The sequence below is a fragment of the Hylobates moloch genome, unplaced genomic scaffold, assembly GCF_009828535.3.
Source record: "Hylobates moloch isolate HMO894 unplaced genomic scaffold, HMol_V3 SCAFFOLD_22, whole genome shotgun sequence".
In the NCBI taxonomy this organism is placed as follows: domain Eukaryota; kingdom Metazoa; phylum Chordata; class Mammalia; order Primates; family Hylobatidae; genus Hylobates; species Hylobates moloch.
The window spans coordinates 20951712-20970606 of record NW_026652297.1 but is presented as its reverse complement, the minus strand read 5'-3'; the positions used below and the strand labels follow the sequence as shown (position 1 = coordinate 20970606).

The 18895-nt window shown below is 36.0% G+C and overlaps 1 protein-coding gene across 2 annotated transcripts in view; it reads left to right on the top strand.

Moving 5' to 3' along the window:
* The window catches only part of ANKRD28 (ankyrin repeat domain 28), a 197664-nt gene that overhangs the window by 43258 nt on the left and 135511 nt on the right, over positions 1-18895 (top strand). Inside the window, exon 2 of one of the 2 annotated variants that reach the window (XM_032144285.2) lies at positions 6202-6271. The exons of the other annotated variant lie outside the window; for it this stretch is intronic. Within the exon in view, the coding sequence (XP_032000176.1) occupies positions 6254-6271 (18 nt within the window). The 5' untranslated portion in view covers positions 6202-6253. The remainder of the gene's footprint in view (positions 1-6201; positions 6272-18895) is intronic. 2 annotated transcript variants of the gene reach the window in all.

Below are 18895 nucleotides of genomic sequence, written 5' to 3'. Positions count from 1 at the left end.
GAATGCATTTATTGAAGAACCTGTGTCATTTGTTCTGTAGGATTTCCCACATTCTAGTTTAGCTGATCGTATCTTCACAGTGTTGTTTAACATATTCCTCTTTTTCTTGGTGAATCAGTAGCTTTAAAGATTTTATTAGATTCCACTGTTGTTTGTTTTTAAGAAAGACTGCCAGGTATAATAAAGCAATTGTCAATATGCATGTAGCCACCTATCACTTTATCCTGTATGTCATGTGTATTATAGGTTGATATATATGCATATATATATACACACATACAGACATGTAGATAAACATACGTATATTACTGCACAAGTGGGCACATAACAAGTTGCTCTATTCCTAGTGATAATACCAGTCTGTACAAATGTTGTCAACTTGATTCATCATGTTTCCTACCAACCCTTTGCCTAATGTTTTCATTGGGGTTTAGCAAAAATTATTTTTCTTAAATTATTTCCTCTGTAGTACCATGTGACCAAATTAATATTCTATGTGCATTCATTATATCTTAGTCATCTGCTTTTGCCTTTGAGGGAAGGGAATATTTTATTAACTCAGCTTGGCCAGTATAGTGCATTGCATATGATAACCATGCCCTGTGATTGGTTCTAAACCTTAGCTCTGAATTAGAATCACTTGTTTGAAATTATAAATTCCCAGGCTCCACCCCTAATGATTTCTGATTGGTTTAACAGCCTTTGTGCTGGAAGAAAACAGACTGGCAGAGTAAAATGTATCTGTTTCATACATTTTAGTAATTTATTGAGGAAAGCATTTTTTGTAATTCTTAGTACATTGGTATGCATCTGATTCATCTGTGTAACTTGTAACGGGCAATCATAGTCCATGATTTACAAGGAATACAAACGGTATAATGTAAAAATTGTCTCTTCCATCTCTATTCACATCAATCCCAAGTCATCTGGTTTCCTGTACTGTAGCCAACCAATATTATTTTGTTTATACCTAGAGATTTTATGACTATATAAGCAAGTATAAGTTACCCTTATTTTCCAAATGAAATTATCCAGTTGTTTCAGGATGGTTTGTTGGAAAGATAATATTTTACTGTCTTGAACTGCCTTTGTACCTTTGTCAGATATCAGTTGACTATATATGTGTAGCTCTATTTATGGACTCTTCTGTCCCATTCCATTGGATCTCTATGTTTATTCTTACTCCAATATCACTATCCTTGATTTCTTTTTTTTTTTTTTTTTGAGACAGCGTCTTGCTCTATTGTCCAGTCTAAAGTGTGGTGACATGCTCTCAGCTCACTACAGCTTTGACCTCCCAGGCTCAAGTAATCCTCCCACCGCAGCCTCCCAAGTAGCTGGGACTACAGGTGGGCACCATCATGCCTGCTTAATTTTTAATTTTTTTGTAGAGACAGGGTCTTGCCATGTTGCCTAGGCTGGTCTTGAACTCTTGGGCTCAAGCAGTCCTCCCACCTTGTCCTCCCAAAGCACTGGGATTATAGGCATGAGCCAATGTGCCTGGCCTTACTGTAGCTCTCTAGTAGTATGAATCCCTCAATTTTATTCATTTTCAAAATTGCTTTGGTTTTTCTAATTTCTTTTCCTTTCCATATGAATTTCACATCAGTTTATTGATTTCTACAAAAAAGCCCACTGAGATTTTGACTGTGATTACTTTTCACCTATAAATTAAATGAGGAAAAATTGACATTATAAGAATATTGAGTCTTCCCAACCATGAGCATGGTACAGTAGTTTCCCATTATCCACTGTTTTGGTTTCTATAGCTTGAAACACCTGCAGTCAATTATGGTCCAAAAATATTAAAGTAACTTGAGAGAGACCACATTCATCTCACTTTCATTTTACAGTATGTTGTAAAATTGTTCTATTTTATTATTAGTTGTTGCTAATCTCTTACTTTGCCTAATTTATCAGTTAAACTTTATCATAGGGTATGTATGTACAGGTTGAGTATTCCTAGTCTGAAATGCTTGGGACCAGGTGTGTTTGTGATTTTGGAATATTTGCATATATGTAATGAGAGGTCTTGGGGATGGGACCCAAGTCTAAACACGAAATTCATTTGTTTCATATACATCTTATACATGTAGCCCAAAGGTAATTTTGTAAAATATTTTAAATTTGTGCATGAAACAAAGTTTCTGTTAAGTACTTATTTGTGGAATTTTCCACTTGTGGCATCATATGAGCACTCAAAAAGTTTCAGAGTTTAGAGCATTTCAGATTTTGAATTGCCAGATTAAGGATGTTCAACCTGTGTCGGACAAAACCTAGTATATATAGGGTTCAGCACTGAGATTTTTGGGCTTCCGTGGAGTGAGGGAAGGTTGGCATATATCCTCTGTGGATGGGGGGGAGCTCCTGTATCTATTTTCTTTACATTGTCTCTGATGTCTTTCATCAGTATTTTGTGATTTTCAGCATACAGAGTCTGTACATATTTTGTTGAATTTATACCTTAGTATTTTTGAGTTTTGGGGTATTATTATAAATGGTACTGCTTTTTGTTTTGATTTCCAGTTGTTCATTGGTAGTATGTAGAAACAGCAATGGTAATCTATGACTTTGCTAAACTTATTAATTCTAGGCACTTTTTAATAGATTCCATGGAATTTTCTATAAAGACAATCATGTTGTCTGTGAATACAAGCACTTTTATTTCTTCCCTTCCAAACTATGTATCCCTTATTCTTTATACCCTTATTGCAGTGCTCTTTCTTTCAATATGATATTAAGTAAGAGTGATTAAGAGCAGACATTCTTGCTTGTATCTCATCTTGGGAAGAAATTAGTGGTTTCCTGGTAATTTTATATTTATTTAAATATATAAATCTCAGTATAGCGATCACTTAGCAAAGGAATCTTAGTTAATTTTATATTCTAGGTTGCCCTCCAGTTTTCCTCATAGGATTCATCAACTGGTCTATCTTGTGATTCCTAAGGAACTGTATGTGTGCCTGTCTCCCTCTCTCACAGATACACACCACAAACTTTTAGGAGAGCACTTATTGCACTGCTTTGTAGTTTACTTTTTATTTCTCTTTCTCTCGTATTAGAAAGTGAGTACTTAGAGCAATAAGAAATGGTGCCTACCGGTAGCTCTAGGAACTTAATGTGGTGAGCAATTGATATTAGGTTGGACCATATGAAATTGCCGATGTTAGTGTATAACCTATAAGATTTTGTATCTAGTTGGGACAAAAACAAAATAACAAGGAAAAAAAAAAACATGGTACTTCTGCTGGCAAGATAAAATCATCAGTATGTGAAATGTTTGTGCATGAGAAATTGTTCATCACTGTTATATGTTAAGGAAAATCGTAGAGGTGGACATACTGATGAAATGAGTGAGACACAGCTCCTCCCTTAAAGGATGCTCACTCTGTGGAAGACTGGGCCTTTACAGTATTCAGATGTGTGCTTTTGTTTGGGTTTCTTTTGGTTTTGGTTTTGTTTTCTTATAGAGACAGGGTTTTGCTGTGTTGTCCAGGCTGGTCTCGAACTCCTGAGCTGAAGTGATCCTCTCACTTCAATCTCAGCCTCCCAAAGTGCTGGGATTACAGGCATGAGCCACTGTGCCTACCTCCCTCCTCTTTTTTAATAGAGACAGGTTTTCAGATGTGTTTTAACTCTATGATTAATCTATGTACAATCTATGCACATATTTACTCTCAGTTTGGATTTACTCATCATCCTAGCTTCCTATCTCTCAATGTCTTGGATTATAAGGCACTTTGGCAATAACTTCTATAAATAAATTAAGAAGATTGACATACTTTGATAATTTTGTATGAAAAGATGCTCTTACACATTTTTCAGTTGTTTCATGTAACTTAAATGTTTGTTACTTAGCATCTAGTGGGTTAAATAGTGTAGTAAAATAAAGGCACCAAACACTTTTCCTTTTGAAGCAACTTTATAGAACAGAAAGACTTTAAAGCAATCATAGTCGTAGCAGGAAAAATAAAACTTCCTTACTTGAATTTTTCTGTGTAGTGTTTTTTTAATTGTAAATTATAGGTGAAGAGACACTGCAGTATTTTTTATCCTTAGGCTGTTAACTTAAGCTGGTCTTAATAACCCCATATTACAAATCAGGGAAAAGGAAATACATGAGAGATTTTGTGTAAGTTTCATGAAACCAGAAACTATTCTTGTGTTTACTGCTGTATTCCTTGCATTTAGCATATAAATAGTTGTTAGCAAACAATTATTGAGTAAATATTTGTGGAGGTAGGAGGCTAGGCTAGGTGGATTTGGTTAAAGTAAGAAAATTTAATTTTTTTATAAGATATGTAAATTTTAGTTAATACAATGAAAATCATTGCAATTACATGTTGCCTGATAAGCATAAGAGCCACATAGTTTTTGAGGCAGTTTGTTTTGGTAAATGCTATAGTAACAGAAGGCTGTTTTCAATCAGTCAGAAATATGCTCGTGGTATTGTTTTGAGCTTGACTATTAATATAACAAGATTAAAACATAATTATGAAAACCTATAAAGCCTCTTCCTTTTGAAACCTTTGTTTAAAATACATGACTCAGGGAAGACATTAACTTTGTAAATGGACGTACTCAAGAAATTAATTTTCTTTGGTATTTGCTGCCACCATATGGCAGACTAATTCTGTTACCATATCTGTTATATGCTGTAGAACCTAAAATAATGTACCTTTAATATTTTCTGATGAGGTTGATTCGTTCATAAGTAATTTTGACAAGAGAAGAAATAACAGATTTTTATGTTTAGAACTATAGCTGACCTTCCTCCAACTATCCAAGGATAGTTTATGTCTTCTAACATTTTAGAAGGCATTAATTACTACAATAGTAATTACTATAACAAAGATGATTTTTTGTCATAGCATTAATGACGATTCTTTCAGAACAATAAGAAATGTGTGGGTGGGTGCAGTGGCTCACCCATGTAACCCCAGAACTTTGGGAGGCCAAGTCAGGAGAATCGCTTGAGCCCAGGAGTTTGAGACCAGCCTGGGCAACATAATGAGACCCCCATCTCTACAAAAAAATTAAAAAACTAACTGGGTGAGGTGATGCACGCCTGTGGTCCCAGCTACTCGGGAGGCTGAGGTGGGAGGTTCACTTGAACCCAGGAGGTTGAAACTACATTTGGGCCACTGTACTCCAGCCTGGGTGACAGGGCAAGATTTTGTCTCAAAAGAAAAACAAAAGAAATGTGGTTGGCCCCACACTTTTATGTAGGGAATGTAATTCTGACATTTGTTCTTTCTAGGTCATTGTACTTGGGAATTATGGCTCCATAATTTTTTAGGCCTAATTTTATTTATGTGTTGACAAGCCATTTCACTAAAATTAACTTGTGAGAATTTTATTTTTTATCTTGGGAAAAGTATTATATAAGAATATGTAATATTCTTAGAAAAATTATTATATATGAATTTTAAAATAGAAGCAACCCAAATATTTACTCTTAGGAAATTAAATACAGTATTTTTGAATGGAGTGTCATATTCAGGGTGTTGCAGAATATTTAAGGTCCACATTGTTAAATGAGGAGTGATGGAGACAAGCAAGTTACTAAATAATATGTATGTATTATCCTAACCTTTAAAAAAGTGTATATATATATATATACTTTTTATATATATATATAAAATTACCAGAGTTTTCTTTGAGAGATACTACAGTGATTTCTTAAATTTATGTATTATTAAAATGAGTATGTTCTACATATTCAAAAAGTGTATAGATTGAATATTTTAAACTTTTCATAGGCAGTTTCTTAAATCAACACATCCCCATGGGTAAATAATTGCTGATTAGTAAGTAACTCAGTGTATTATTAGTGAATGCATCTGAAAAGTTTGTGCGTGTATTTGTGTGTGTGTGCGTGCGTGTGTTTTAAGATTTATGAGGATGACTTGTTGCTAGCAATTCTAAGAAACAAACACCACTTTTTAAGTCTCTTCTGAGAAGCCAATTCTGTTTAATATATAAAGAAAGCCTTTAAAAAATGTTTTGTTACCCAGATTAGTATTTTTTTCTTGATAGAAGGATAAAAGTAAATTCTGAATTAATAAAATCCAAAGTAAGTTTTTGAATATTATCCAATAATTCAATGTTTTGTTAAGGTACTAGTTATTTATAAATAACATAGCCCTTAATTTCTAGGATCAGCATATTCTTTCTTTTGATATCTGTTTTCTGCTACAGGCCTGTGATTGGAATTGAAACAGTACAACTGCCTCCACCAGAGGAAAATAGTATGGGAATTCCTATTATGGTAGGTTATTTTCTAGTAGTCTCTTGCAGTAATATAGGCAGCTCTTGTAATTTGTTAGTTTGTTGCTGTTTAAGCCTCTTTGTAACTTAGCTTTCATACATAACTATATATGAGTAAATACTTAGTGTCAGCCAAAAAGTCCTTTATTGTAGAAACATTTATAGTAGTTGGCCCTGTGTTATTGGAAGACTTAGTTTAGCAGTTTTGTAATTCAAATAAATTTTCAGTGGAGGGGGCTTATAAATCTAAGATCTCTGTCTTGGAGAAGAAAATATTAAACAGCTGAAAATAATGGTATCGCAACTAGTTTTATTTTGTTCTGAAATACTAAAATTACTAAAGGTTTTCAAACTTTGGCTTAGATGTATGCATCCTTTTGCTCATAGCTCGTTCTCTTACATGTTAAATGATTGTGGTGCACACTTTAAACGTTAACAGTCATTCAGTAATCACTGGGGAACCTCAATTATTTGAGTGACTCCTATGTTTTCATGAAAGTAGTTTTTAAAAAATCTCATAACCTCCAGGTGGGTTGGACTGCAGGCAGTAGTGAAGATAGGATAAACTTGTTTGATATCATTGGTAGAATTTGTTAGGCTTCTTATTTCAGATTCAAACATATTGAAATATGTTTTAGAATATAAAAGGAGAAAATTATGGCCCAGTAATTGATTTTTTTGCCATTACCAAGGTGCAGTATGCTGTACTTTTTGTTAAATATCTTATGATCCCAAACAGTAATACCATTTGATATCAAGTAGACTTGATGTAAAGTTGCTTCAGAACAAAGAATCATCCTTACTGGGTTTCTGTAATAATTTGTTTTTAGTTTTATTAAAGTTTTGGGGTTTTGGTTTTTGTTTTTTCCTTTGCAACAAGGTCTCACTGTTGCCCAGACTGGAGTGCAGCGGCATGTGATCAGAGCTGACTGCAGCCTCAACCTGCCAGGCTCAAGCGATCCTCCCACCTCAGCCTCCTGAGTAGCTGGGACTACAGGTGCATGCCACCATGCCCGGTTAATTTTTGTAGTTTTAGTAGAGATGGGGTTGTACCGTGTTGCCCAGACTGGTCTTGAACCCCTGGGCTCAGAAGTGAACTGCTCACCTCAGCCTCCCAAAGTGCTGGGATTACAGGCCTGAGCCATTGTATTAAACTTTTTAATTTTTTCTTAAAAAAAAAAAAAAAAAAAAAGGAAGTGATTAAAAAGCTGTTGTGTTGGAAACTGCAGATTTTATTCATCTGTTTTCTGATAGGAGAGGAGTAGACTATTGGGAACACACCATTTACCTGATTGTTTTCTTCAAATTGGAGTGAATTGGGTCACATTCAGGATTCATGTTCCCTTTAGAAATTCTGAATTCTTTATGAAATCTCTGATTGTGAATTACCTGGCCTTTTCAGGAGGGTCTAGATTAACTACCCATGATCACCTTTTGAAAAAGTTCATAGAATGACTTATTTGTTCTTTGGGATGGCTGTTGGTAACTAGAGTTCCATTGGAAATTCACCCCCTCACACACTTTTTAAACCATTTTCTAGCCTGTGGCTTAATAAAGGCTTTGGGTGAATTTTAACAATGTCCCTATCCTAATTCTGTTCCCAACCAAGCATTTGGATAATTGGTAAGTAAGACAGAAAAACAACAACAAAATGCCAACTTAATATAGTAAGATTTGATTAAGAAAATGGTAACAAATAGCAGATACCCTCAATATTATATAGCCAGTTTACCTTTTCTTTCCTGGAATGTGTGTTGGAGAAAAGGCAGAGTCACAAATCATTTAGCTAATTTTGCTTTTAATAACTGTATAAATTGTAATTATCATCTTTTACCACTGGATGGTGCTTTTCCATTGGTTATTGCAAACCCTTTCTAAATTTACATAAGGGCACCATTTGAAAATTCATTTAAAAAACAATGAAATTAAGATAGTGGTATAGTTTCCCATCTCAGCCTCCCGAGTAGCTGGGACTATAGGTGTACACCGCTGTGCCCAGCTCTATGATGCCATCTTTGATTATCACCTTAGAAACATTTTATTGTTGCTTTGGGTTTTTTTTTTTGTTTTTTTGTTTTTTTTTTGCCAGAGTCTCACTCTGTTGCCCAGGCTGGAGTGCAGTGCCTCAATCTCAGCTCACTGCAACCTCAGCCTCCTGGGTTCAAGCGATTCTCCCACCTCAGCCTCCTGAGTAGCTGGGACTACAGGTGTGCACCACCACGCCTGGCTAATTTTTCTGTTTTTAGTAAAGATGGGGTATTGCTGTGTTGGCCAGACTGGTCTTGAACTCCTAACTGAAGTGATCCACCCACCTTGACCTCCCAAAGTGCTGGGATTACAGGCGTGAGCCACTGTGCCTGGCTTAGAAACATTTTAAATGTATTAACTTTTTAGGTGGTACTATCATTTACATGGCATTTATAGAAAACCACAGTTTCTTAATTTATAAGGTTAAAATAAAGGTTTTAAAAAAATTGTCCCTGGCCAGGCGCAGTGGCTCACGCCTGTAATCCCAGCACTTTGGGAGGCCGAGGTGGGCGGATCACGAGGTCAAGAGATCAAGACCATCCTGGCCAACATGGTGAAATCCCATCTCTACCAAAAATACAAAAATTAGCTGGGCATGGTGGCGCGCACCTGCAGTCCCAGCTACTCGGGAGGCTGAGGCAGGAGAATCGCTTGAACCCGGGAGACGGAGTTTGCAGTGAGCTGAGATTGTGCCACTGCACTCCAGCCTGGGCAGCAGAGCAAGACTCTATCTCAAAATAAAGAAAAATTGTCCCTGGTAATTATTTTGTCTTTTCTCCTATCCAGTAGCTGTTCAAACTCCTTTCACTGAAGCCCTTTTATTTCACAAATACTATTTTCAAATTCTGCTTTTTTAGCTACCAAATGACTTTTTGTTAGCTACCCTACTTAAATGAGTTGAGTACTTAAGTCTATAGAGTCTATTTGTGATTGTAACATATTATGGAGATCTTAATTCAGGGAAATAATTTCATCTAATAAAGCATTCTCTTATTCTTTTAAAGATCAAAATAAAACAGACTCTAGAATAACAGTGTCCCTTAACAACTTACTCTGAGGCCTTGTTTCTCCAGTCTGTTGTGCTGTTATTTCCTTTTCTGTTCTTTGTAGGGTTATTTATATAAAAAATAAAGTCATAAAAACAAGCATCTTAAACTACCCTGTTCTGTAGTCTGCTCTTCATTTGCTGTTTTATAGCTTTTGAGGTATGAATTTAGAGGGGATTGTAGCTCAGCAAGTTTAAAGTCACAGTAGGCTTCGTTTGCCTTTGAGTCTCAGGCTCACAGGAGTTATGGGTTAAATGACTTTGGCTTTGCAGGTTTGCTTCTTGGCAGTGAGTCTTCACATAGGCAGTGTTCAAGTTTTGGTCTTAACTCTTAGAATGTGAACTTTGTCATGTAACCACTCTAGGCCTTATTTTTCTTACCTATAAAGTCGTGATTTTGTTTAGCAAATAAGGATCGTGGCTAAGGACAATGTTACTTAGGGAAAAAAAAAAGGAGAGAACAAATTACTCATAATCCTGCCACTGACCTAACTCATCTAGTGTTGATGCTAAAAATGAAAAAGAAAAAAAGTCTTCTATTTAACATTATTAAGATTATTTTGTATATACTGCAGTGTTGTATTCCATATAACATTTTTTAGTGTATCCCATGTTTTAGAAATTCTTTAAAGATTTTATTTTTAAATATTAGATACAGTTTCACTGTGTGATATATACTATATTTTAAATCATTTTATTGTTCAGCATTTAAATTTTCAATCTTTTGTTGTAAATAATGCTTCACTGAAATCTTGATATGTAAATTTTTATAGGCCTCACATTATTTTCTTACGTCTCAATTCCTGCAAGTAGAAATGCTAAAGTTTGAAAGACTTACCAATGGTATTGATAGCTGTTGGCAAGTTTTTTTTTTTTTTTCCCCAGAGAAGTTGTCCCAGTTTACTGTTTCACCATCCTACATGGCCTCTGGTTTAAACTAATTGTGATAGCCTACTAACTGTTTTCTCTGCCTTTAGTATCATCTTATTTTTAGGTCATCCTGACACTGTATGCATAGTGAGTTCTTTAAGATACAAGTCTTATTTTATAACTTTTTGCCTTAAAATTCTATAGGTTAAAATGTATTTACTCTGTGTCATTCAACACCCTTCATGATCTCGCTGCTGTGTAATTTTCCACCTTATTTTATGCAAACCTATACATTTTGTGGATGAGGAGGTGGGAGGGGGATATGCTAGGCAGAGGAAACAGCATCTGCAAGGGCATAGCTGCATGAAGTGGCGTGGTATATTTGAATTGCAACAAGCACATTGATATATGTGAAACTTAAAGGCAGGCTGCTGGAAGTCTTTAGTATAGCATACTCAAACAAAATTTAATTGACTAAATAAAAGTAGACAACATTTTATCTATGATTTAGAAAAGTAACTGGTGGTATAGATAATTGTTAATCAGGACTTTTGGTTACAAATGACAGAAATCCAACTCAAATTGGCTTAAATGCAAAAGTATATTTACTGGCCAGGCAAGCAGAGCTAGATCCAGGACTTGGTGACAGTGGGTTTCCCATCCTTCCCCATTCTTTCATTCCTCTTATGAGCAGTTTTTGCTTACTGGGATTGTGTCCTCACAATTCCGAAAGAAAAGAGAGTATTTTTCCCTGATAGCCTTGGCAGGAAAGTGAAGTCCTGAGGAAGACATTGTGTAGTTTCAGTGATGTGCTCTTTCCTGAACGAGACATGTTGCTAGGGGTTGGTAGTACTCTGGTCAGGCTTGGGTTTCTTGTATGTCTCAGGACCAGAGGCACTCCTTAAAGGAAAGGATTTGTGTGAAAGTACCTGTGTCTGCTACAAGGATGTATAGAACTAGAAGGAGAGTCAACAGTTGAGAGGCTAGTTAGGAGGTAGTTATGATAGCTTAGGTGAGGACTGAAGTGGGTTTGAATTAGGTCACTGTGAAGAAAAGAGTTTAGGAAAACTTTATGTAAAATGCATAGAACTTGGTGACTGACTAAAAATGGGAGATGTAGTAAGGGAAGGCTACTGTGTGTTGGGCTACTTTGTACATGGTGATGCCATTACTATTAACCAACATGGGAATTCAGAAAAAGAACACTTTGGGGAAGTGGACTACAGATGATAAGTAGAATTTTGACATGAGATTGTCCAAAAAGAGATTAAAAGGAGCTAGAAGAAAAGGCGGGTGGGGGGGGGGGGGGGGGCTAGAAGAAAAACCAAGTGAAAAGGACCAGAAAAGGGACCAGAAAAATAGGTGAATGGACACCACAAGAGGAGAGGTTATTAAAGGTCATTGCTGCCCAATATTGTAGAGTAGTTGAGAATAATGATGATTTTGTAATAAATTATCATTGGTGACCTTGGAGCAATTTCATTTGATTGGTGGAAAGCTAGATTGCAGTGGGTGGAAACAATTAAAAACAAACAAACAAAAAAAAGGAGTGGTAGCTTGGTGAGGAGGCAGGAAAGCTTTCTATAGGCCAAAATAAAGGAACAGAAGGTTAAACCAAAGCTATATAAGAAAGGAATCAGAATTGAAAAAGTAAGGTCTATTAGAAGAGAGATACAGTCTTGAATGAACGTTTTCCTCTGCAACTACAAGGTCGTCCCATTAGACTGCAAAGTCTTGAAGATTTGATGGCTGCGATGTAAGTACTTAATAAATGAAAGATGACTATTGAATAAATGAAAGATCATAGAGAAAAAGTTGAAAATACAAATATGTTTGGAGACAAAGCAGAGGGAAGTTGATAGGATTCATCTTTGTTTTCTTTTTTTCCTCTCTGAGGCAGAAAGCCAGGGGATAAGGCCTCTCTCCAGCTTACCTTAAAGCATTGCTGTGAGGAACCGATGGGAAGATCGATGTGAAACATTCTTAAACTAGAAGGTATTGGTCAAATGGAAGGAAGTAATACTTCATTTCTGGCATCTTAATTTTGAATAGGACTTCAAATCAGTTGATATTTGGTTCTCACCAGCTCAAAAACCCCATTTGCTTCCTTAACAACTGCTAATTTAACTTATCTTAGGTGTCTGGTGTGTGGGAAGAGCTAAGCTTTGGAGACAGATGGGTCTGGGTTAGAATCCAGTTTTCCCTACTGCTTAGCCTTGTGATTTCCAGTATTTAATTTGTCCAACTCAGATTTTTTGTCTGTGAAATTGGGATTAAAAACTAGTTTGCAGGCGTGTTGTTAGAATTAAATGAAGGTACATAAAGTGCCTACAACCATAGTAGCTATTCAAGTTACCTGGGATGTTCATCCCTGCCCCATATGAGTAGCCGGCCTTGTTATGCCTTCAGACTGAAAAATGCCAGATGAATGTATTATCTTATATTGAAACATTTCATCTTCCTGTTTATTATTCATCGATTTAGCTTTTTATCTTTAAAACTGTGTAATTGTCTTCACAGTGACAGTACTTCAGATATTTTAAAGTTGTCATGTTCTCCCTGATTCCTTTTCAAACAATATCTTCAGCTTTATCAACCCTTTATGACATGGTTTCTAGATTATGCATTATACTGGCTGCCCTTCTTGAAGGTATTCTAGTTTCATTACTCTAGTGGTAGTCTGCCCAGTGTCTAGTAATTAGCCTTGCATTTCATAGAGAAGGAAGATGAGATTAATAGGAAACATTTTGGAGATAAAACTATCATTTTAACAGGTCAAAATGAAGGTGTATTTTACTATTTCATCCTGAAGTATTCTGTTTTCTTATGTTTGACATTTTTCTTTTATGTCCATGGCATTTATAAAATGATTTCCTTCAGTGTTTTTAAGATGAATTACTGATTGATTTTTTTCCATTTAAAAAAATCTTTAGAGCCTGCAAAGTGTCTTCTAGTACAAGTGTGTTGTGATTAATTCATGATGGTGGGAAAACTAAACTACTGTAAGAAAATGTCAAGGTTGAATTTTTCTATGTAATACATAGCATACTGTTGGTTGTCTGCTGACTGGCAATTACCCTCTTCCTTCTTGCATGCTTACCCCCAGTTTTGTTTGTATGTCCACGTCTATCCCACATCACTTCGGGAAATCCCGAATATTATAAGCTAACCAGGGTAATCCTATTCTGCCTGATAGTGATTCGTTTGGGAAGGGACATGTGATCAAAGCCTGGCCCTTTGCATTTCAGGGAAAGTCAGGTTGTGGGGCTTCTAGGAGTCTTCCTCATACCTGAAAAGGGAGACATGGAAGGATATTCCCACTTCTACTGCATGATAATATGTGTTTAATAGGATCCCATGAAGTATAACAATTAACATGTGGCTATGAAGGGAGTTGTCCTAAGGTTCTTGCTGAGTCTGACAGAGGGAAAAGCTGAAAGGAGCCTAGGTCATATATGATGGCATTGGATAACTGAATCAATCACCCTAAAGCCACCTTATTTTAATTCTTGATGTTTGTGATGATAATCCCTTTGTTTAAGCCAGTTGAGAGTAATACGTTATTTTATAAATTATTTTTGGTTTAGGATAGCCCTAATATTAACAAATGTGTTTAATATTCTATTACATAGAAAGTAGACACTGGTGGAAGGCCCATTAAGATGTCATGATGGTCCGGATGTGGTGGCTCATGCCTGTAATCCTAACACTTTGGGAGTCCAAGGTGGGCGGATCACTTGAGGTCAGGAGTTCAAGAGCAGCCTGGCCAAAATGGTGAAATGCTGTCTTTACTAAAAATACAAAAATTAGCTGGGCGTGGTGGTCTGCACCTGTAATCCCAGCTACTTGGGAGGCTGAGGCAGGAGAATCACTTGAACCCAGGAGGTGGAGGTTGCAGTGAGCCGAGATCATGCCACTACACTCCAGCCTGGGCGACAGAGTGAGACTCTGTCTCAAAAAAAAAAAAGATGTGATGATGGCAGCAGTGTTGGTATAGTGGTGAGCATAGCTGCCTTCTAAGAGGTAATGATGAGCGTCTAATTTTAAGATCAGCTATATTGGGTTGAAAGTTTTATAAGTAGTCTTACAAAACTGAATGTTCTAGATATAAAACACAGACACACAAAAAATTTCTACAATACAGTAACTGATAGCAGATTAACAACCTCGTTAGGAATGGGCTAATTAATTATCAATTCTTACAGGGGCCTCTTCTTCCCATTTAAGAAGTTCAAAACTGTCTACAGCTAAAGGAGTTGACATTGTTTTACTCTGAATTAATATTGTTACAAGCATGGCTTTTTAAAAGTTTATCAAAGGTGTGAAAATTTATGTATAAAAGAAACTCCACACCTGAGACACATTACAAACATACCTTCCTTCTTTCAACAATAGAAGTTGCTATGTAAGATTACAGCACTCTTTGATAAAAGGAACTAAAACTATCTGAGTCATTACTTGAATTTAAAAATAGCTATGGTCAGTATTTTTGTCTCCACTCCAATATGGTTCAGAAAGACATGAATCATTTTTTTTTAGTATTTCCCAAACGATAGCCACTTTGAAACGGAAGTGATGTATGCAGTTGGGTTCAGTTTGTTTGTGAAATAACGAATGTACACTTCAGATACTGATCTTACTGTACTTTTGGGAATTCCTTGGACATCTCACATAATTATTGCTTATAAAGGTAAACATTGTAACCATAGCAACTTATTTTAAAACTGAAAATTTTCTCCCTTCAGCTTTTAAAGTGCAGTAACTTCATACTACATTTACTCTGGTGTCACCACATTGTATAAACCAGAATGAATTGCACATAATCTTTCCTCAATCTTTTTTTTTCAGCCTGTTTAAAATAAAAATTTTACACTCAACTGATTTTAATATGAGGGCTAAATTGTCTTTGATACAGTTGCTGAACAATAATTAACTTTGCAAATAATAATGTAGATTTCAGAGAATGTGCTTATCCTTGGCCTGATGGAACATAAGTTGTATGTCAGAGATACTACTCATCACATATCTTAGCTAAAAATTTTACTAATCAGATTGACTAGGATATTTTAAAAAGTATCACAACTTTAAAAAAAGACCTCTAAAATGATGAGTCCTTTTCCTTAATTTCAAACTGCTTCTCAAGGTAATCAAAATTATGAAGAAAATAACCTAACTTTTAAAGACATTACTTAAATGCAGTACTACATACTTGCTAACAGAGTAGTTTTTCTCCCTTTCTTCCTTACTTTTGGCATATTAGGTGTATTCTAGAAAACTAACCTGTGTTAGTTTGGCCTGTTGAATTTTTTACTTACATTCTTTTGGAAGGAAGTAATTATCTTAAGGCTGAAATCTAAAAATAGTCATCTAAATATTGATTTAAACCTTACGTTTGTATGTGTAACTCTTGCATCTACACTCACTTGGAAAAGTCAGTGAAACTCTGTTTTCGTAAGTACGTGCTACGTAAGTACATGTGTGTTGGGAGGAGGAAAGAGAGCAAAGTCAGCATTCTTCTAGTCCCCCATTATAGTGTTAAAATGTTACTAGTCTGCCTGTCTATAAAAACCTTCCTTCCTTTGAGGCACATACCATTTGGCTAGGTGATCTTTCTATTTGTTGTTGCTATCATCTGTCAAATCTCGTTCCCCAGTTCTACATCTGGATCGTGTTTGTCTGTCATCTAGGTGATTTCATTTCTTTGTAGATGACATTTTGAACATACTTAACTATTTAACAACCTCTACACCAGCAGTCATCTGTACTTGGCTGTAATCACCTCCACTTGGCTCTAACCACTGCAATGACCACATCCTACAACTTGTCTCGTTTGCTGTAATTACCTTTGCTTCTGTATGTTTGTTCTTACCTATCCTAGACACCATGAGCCATTGCTTTTAACTACTCAACACTCACTCATACTCATTTTTAACAATTGTATATTATAAATGATAGTTTTAAATCTTCAACCATTTTCTGAAAAATGTGATAGAGTTTTCACATGGAATGTGAGAAAGCACCCTTCCTATAAATTAAAGGAGGAGCAAAATAATGAGGTTTAGGGAGAGTTTTATTAAAATATCCATTTTTTTTTTAGAGAATGGACAGTTAGAAGGTATCTGTATATGTCAGTTACAATTAATAACTTCATATGCTACACTCTTTCCTATGATGGACTTGGTAGCAGGTATAGTCTATATCTCAGCTTTCAGTATATATTGTCTTTTACTATCTTTTGTGTCTTTATCTTGTACTGGTTAGGTTTTTACATGTATGACATAATACCATATTTAAGTTGCATAAGGAGTTTGAAGGTGATATATGATACCTTATAATTCCTTGGCGTGGTATGTATAGTAGAGATATGAATGTCTAATATTTGTTTAATCAGTGCTGTGGTATTTTTGGTGAGTGTTTTAAAAAGTAAGGTATTCTTGCCAAAGATTTTTAGATAATTTCAGTGTACTGGATTGAGTAGAATTGAGCCAGATCTCACCATTCTTTATGAATTTTTTTATATTCACCTAGATGTAGGCAACTTTGGGATAGTTAACATTTCATTTAGAAGTCATGAGGGTGGATGCTAAGATAATGGGCTCTGTATTAAGTGTAAAACAGAGTTTGAGAACATGAAATGCACCTTAGATATTGATGTAACAAGTAACATTCTTCACTGTATAAATTTTGAAACTAAAAAAGTCCCAAATTTCTTAAACTCCAATAAGCACTGGTTGCTTAAGTCAAAAACCTGGGAGGTTTGTGATTATCATCTTCTCCATCACTCTTATATCCAGTCTATTAGCATGTCCTATAAATCCTATTTCTAAAATATATTTCTTTTTTTTTTTTTTTAGATGGAGTCTCGCTCTGTCGCCAGGCTGGAGTGCAGTGGTGTGATCTCCGCTCATTACAGCCTCCACCTCCCAGGTTCAAGCGATTCTCCTGCCTCAGCCTCCTGAGTAGCTGGGATTACAGGCACACGCCACCACGCCCGGCTAATTTTTGTATTTTTAATAGAGACGGGGTTTTACCACATTGGTCAGGCTGGTCTCAAACTCCTGACCTCGTGATCCGCCCGCCTTGGCCTCCCAAAGTGCTGGGATTACAGGCGTGAGCCACCGTGCCCGGCCTCTAAAATATATTTCTGTCTCTCCATCTATATGGTCATGTCCTAATTCAGATCACCCACTCTGTTGGATTACTGCAGTAGTCTCCTAACTAGTCCTTTGGCTTCCATTCTTCTACCCCTTTAATCCGTTCTTCATATCAAAGCCACATAATGTTTTTAAAGCAAAAGCAAATCATGACTTCCTTAATTAAAAATTTTTGATGAGCTCTCAGTTAATGAAAAATACAAACTTTGGAACTTGGTTTACAAGGCCTCTCTATCACATGACCATACCCACTTCTCCAACTGCATATGATATTGTCCCTCATGATTGCTTGCCCAGCCACATGGACCACCCATTAGTTCCTTGTCTTTCAGACATTTTTTTTTATTCGAGAACTTATCACAGTTGCAGTCATGTAGTATTTATTTGTGTGTATGGTTCATTAGAACAAGGATTGACTATTTCATAATTTTGTTTTCTCAGCTTGGCAGAAAGTCTGACACGTAGTAGATGAATATATACTAGGTGAATGAATGGGGCAGATGAGTGATTGGCTGACTAGATGTTACTGTGCCTCTGTTTCTCATTTAGAGATTTGATAACAGTACCCACCAAAATGGTGGCTGAAGATCATTGAGAATATTTGTGGTAACTGTTTCCATCTCTTTCTCTCTCCTCTGATTGTCCTTAGCTTATCCAGGAAAATATGAATTATTTTCCAGCAGATTTCTTATTATTGTTTCTAGTACAATATGTTACAGCTCAAGTTTCTAACTCATTTTATTTATTGAAGATTTAAGTAGCCACATTGTACTGGAGTATGGATGTTGGAAGAACAGGGCTGGAAGGATATATGTCCACTCATAGATAATTAAAGGAAGAGTAAGATTATCATTTAGAGTTAGGCTCAGCTCCGAGTACCAGAGATGCAAAATTACAGTTTCTTAAACAAGGCAGGACTTTTTATTTCTCTCTAATGTAGAAGTCAGAAAGTAGACAGTCCAAGGCTTGTATGGCAGTTCTGTTTGGCAAAGTCCTCAAAGACCCAGCTCCCTTCTAGCGTTGTAGTTTTACTACACTAGACTGTGGTCCTTGTTTGGTTTAAGATAGTGGCCAATCATCTTTGCTCCAGGAAGCAAGCTGAATATGCTAGTTGGTCTTTAAGAAAGATTTCTGGAAGGCACACAACACCTACTTAAAATTTTGGTCAAACTTTTTCATGTAGCTCCTAGCTACAAGAGAGCTGAGAAATGAAGTCTTTATCATGTGAGGCTCTGTAAAGCTGGAACGGAAGCCTGGAGGAATGGACACAAAATACAGATCTCTGCAGAAAACGCATGTAATATTAGAATGTGCTAACAATCTGCAGTATACAGTACTATTAGTATTGGAAGGGTTAACAATTTATTATTATGAATGTAACGTACCAGTGGGATCAAACCACTTGAGATTGTCAAACGGTATTGGTTAATGGCCATTTTGGCATTATAACTGCATAAAAAATAAGTGTCCTGGATCATAAATATATTACCTGCAGAGAGTTAAATCTGATCTATTATGAGGATTTTGA